At 38.6% G+C, this 3,763-nt stretch overlaps 1 protein-coding gene across 1 annotated transcript in view; it reads right to left on the bottom strand.

Annotated features, from left to right (window-relative positions):
* Positions 1-3,763, bottom strand: part of BBS2 (Bardet-Biedl syndrome 2) — a 51,738-nt gene that overhangs the window by 23,402 nt on the left and 24,573 nt on the right. The window contains 2 exon segments of the mRNA XM_012657420.1: positions 1,038-1,134; positions 1,816-1,953. Coding sequence (XP_012512874.1) covers positions 1,038-1,134; positions 1,816-1,953 — 235 coding nt within the window.

Here is a 3,763-nt window from a genome sequence, read left to right on the forward strand (position 1 = left end):
AAAAAAAATGTATTCTTTCTGAACACAGTCCCTCCTCCTCTAGTACAAAATAGTCTCTTATAAGACTGGGGGGACAAAAGCAACTTTTTAAAATGCTGACTGCCTGATTAACCCTGAGTCTGGGAATGCCTCCAATATGTCTAGCTGATGTATTACTCTTTATGTAGAAACACCTATCCACTGTAAGTTCCACCTTTCTTCCCAAACAACCCTTGATGTTGCTGCATACATCATAGGCTGTGACATAGCAAGCTACACATTCCTCCAGAGCACATATATTTTTCCCCCAAGATATAAGCGTTAGGTCTGGGGGGTTGCAGTGTGGAGATCTTGCCTTATGGCCACCCAAGACCATGTTTCTATCTGTAAGTCCCCCTAGTCAATCATCCTGCACAGACAAGCTGGATTTGTCTGCCTCGTTCTTTGGTTTTTCGGCTCCTTTGGCATTTGGTGGTTGCTTTGCATATACAACCCTTTCATGGAATAATGATTATCTCTTCCCTGCATTTCTTTATATTTTTATTGCTTCCCAAACAATATGGTTTACTCGTTTCTTCTAACTATGTAAATGGAAGCATTTTGTACATATAATTGTAAGTCTTACTTCTCTCAGCCTCCATTATATTTTTAAGATTTGTCCATGTTGTTATGTGTCATGGAGATTCACGCACTCTCACCACTATGTGGTAGTCCATTGTACAAATATATTGCCATTTATCTGTTATACCATTGATGCTAGTTTGAATTGTTTCCACTCTGGGATTCTTATAAACAGTGCCTTCATGAATATTCTTATACCAATATCCTTGTTTATATGTGCACGAGATTCTTTAGGCTATAAACCAGGAGTAGAATTGGTGAATCATAGGGTACATACATTTTTGACTTTACTGATAATGCCAAGTTATTTTCCAAAGTCACTGTATCAATTTACACTCCTTCTAGAAACATCTGAGAGTCACTATTCCATATTGCTCACGTTTTTAACCTTGCAACTGTCCTAGCCATGGCAAATACTCACATGTCCCTCATCAGACGAGCATCCTCAGCTCGGACCAGCAAACTTCGGATAAGATTAGAATTGTCAGCCATGTTGGCACTGAGCTTCTGATGCACTGAATGATATTCATCCACCTGGAGACCATGAACACTTAGGAATTAAAATGGCCTCACAAACTTCTTGAAAACTAGACAGATTGAGAAGACACTACTTATCATATACAGAGGCCCTTTTCTTTCCCTATTCACTTACACCAACTTAGCTACTTCCCATTATTTCATCTCCCCCTCAACAAAATAGTCTACCCTGCCTCCAATATTCCATAGGACGCTCCATGTAGACCCTTCTCATACCTTACTTAGCACTGGGAGCCCTAGCAACACACATATTAGCATTTTAGGGATTTGCAGTGGGAATGTCGTTACACTTTGGGGCCAATCACAACCCTCCTTATTTTGATTTGTTTTGAATTTGGGTTTTTTGGAAAGATCTAAAAGTAGATACAACAGATAAGATGAAGGGCTAGCAAAAGAAAACGTTAATATGACATTTTTTTAAAGTATCCTATCCCCCTAAACCAAACAAAGCAAGCAAGGTGGTCAGGAGCTAACCACTTACTTTTATGGAAGAAATCCTTTAACTGGCAAACTCTCCGATACTAGTTCAATTTTTGTTTCAAGATTTATGAAAATTCTTTAAAAGATCACCATCACAAGTACATTTGTACTTATGTTATCATTAATCTCCTCAGGGAAACACATCAAACATTATTAGACTGCCATATTCTCACAGATGTATCCACTAGGTGCCCTCACCTTAATTAGCACCTTTCGTAATTCCTCAAAGTAGGTGGGAAAATCCGCTTCTACCTGAAGGTCTTCAATAGCAAAAGATGATGCCATTGATTGGATGATATCACCAGCCAAATCAATATCGTCAGTATTGACAGTGATCTATGCAAAGAGAAAATAGGACAAGTTTAGCATCCTCAGATATTAGACAAACTTAGCTGAAACAGTACCTTCCCCACATTCAATACAATTATTGAGCATATATTTATATGTAGTGATACATAAGATAAAGTTTAGTCCTCAAGAAAATTACAAACTGCAGTCATTATTTCCAGCAGCTGGCAAAAAGTTCAATCCTCTAGCCTTATAAAGTAAATCACAAAATCATTCAAACAGTAAAAATGATTTTGTTCACATCTGTATTCCCAATCCTTCCCAAATTAGATAAGGAAGGAGTGAAGGGAAGGAGAGAAGGAGAAAATCTCTGTTACAGATTATGCCCCAGAGTTTAAGATGGTAACACTAACAGACTAAATTGAAACGTGATTTTATGACTTTGATACTGGTGTCCCCCCCCTCACTCTGCACTGAATGGTAAACACCACATGAGAAATCTATGCCCATGACATTAAACATTACCTCTCCGTTAAGTTTTATTTTTATATACAGATGGCCACCATTCCGTAAGGATGTGAAACACACTTGAAATGGAGCATTCTGAATGTTACTGTCTTCCGGTAACAGAAAGTTCTGACTGAGCCACATAGCAACCTTAAAAATGAACACAATGAAATGAGCTTCCATTTTTAAAGCACGGCCATCCTTAAGGCAAGAGTTCTCCTTCTTTCTAGTGTTACTACTTGGTTAAAAAAAAAGAGTTATATTTCACCCCCCACCAAGAAAACACTAATCATACTCCCTCCCCCCACCACACATACATGTTAAGGAACATTCATAATTATGCCGCACCCCACAGCAGGCATGATTTTAAAGAATTTTTTACTGAGACATAATCTTATGTGCAATGTATAAATGATTCGGGTATGATGCTAAGTCTGCTACACAATAGCTCTTCTGTGGTTGTATCCCAGACAACATAGTCTGCTTAAAACTATTCTATTCATTCCTTGAAAAACATTAAATGAAGTGCATATATCACAGTCAGAGCTATATCCACACAATAAGTAAAGAATAAGTTTCAATGTTATGATAATAATACTTTTCAGTGGTCTGCATCACAGGACCCACGTAAGAACCACGTAAGAGGCCTTTGGGGAGGGCCCACCTTTAGAGTTTCTGGTTCCACAGGCCAAGCAGGGGTCTGAGAATCTACATGACTTAAAAGCCTCATCAAGAATTCTGAAGCCCACCCAGTTAAAGTCCACTGGTATTAGTCCTTTAAACTTTACAAGGTACTGTCAGATAATCCTCAGGGCCCTCCAAGGAGGTGGGCAAAACTAGCCTCATCTACAGATAAGAAAATTGAGCTCAGACTGGTGAGGGGAATTCCCCAAGATCACTAAGAATTTAATTATAATAGTCAAAATCGCACTTGAACCCAAAAATATTCCTAGCTCTAAGTCTCACTCTCTTTTCATCTTGATGCAGGTTCCTCTTAAAATACTAGGCCAGGACAACCACACTAAGACCATAACAAGAGAAAGAGAGAAACTAAAAACTGGTAAGAATTCACCTATAACTCAGGATTGCTCAGATTTTTTCTAAAGTGAAAGCAGATATTCTAGCAATATTTTTAACACAGATTATAAGCCAACTCAAAGTTACATAGTTCTTTCATACCATGTTTGCTGCTACCAACTTAATACACTCATGTATTTCCCCCTTTCTATAAAATACCATGGGAAGGATTCCACACTGCAAAAGCATTGGAAGAAAAAAGCAAGGCTCTCACCCGCTGTGGCCGCTCTGCAATGGTGAAGTTCACATAACTGAGCGGCTCGCTGGCAGAGTC

The sequence above is a fragment of the Propithecus coquereli genome, unplaced genomic scaffold (assembly GCF_000956105.1).
Source record: "Propithecus coquereli isolate 6110/MARCELLA unplaced genomic scaffold, Pcoq_1.0 Scaffold540, whole genome shotgun sequence".
Classification (NCBI taxonomy): Eukaryota; Metazoa; Chordata; class Mammalia; order Primates; family Indriidae; genus Propithecus; species Propithecus coquereli.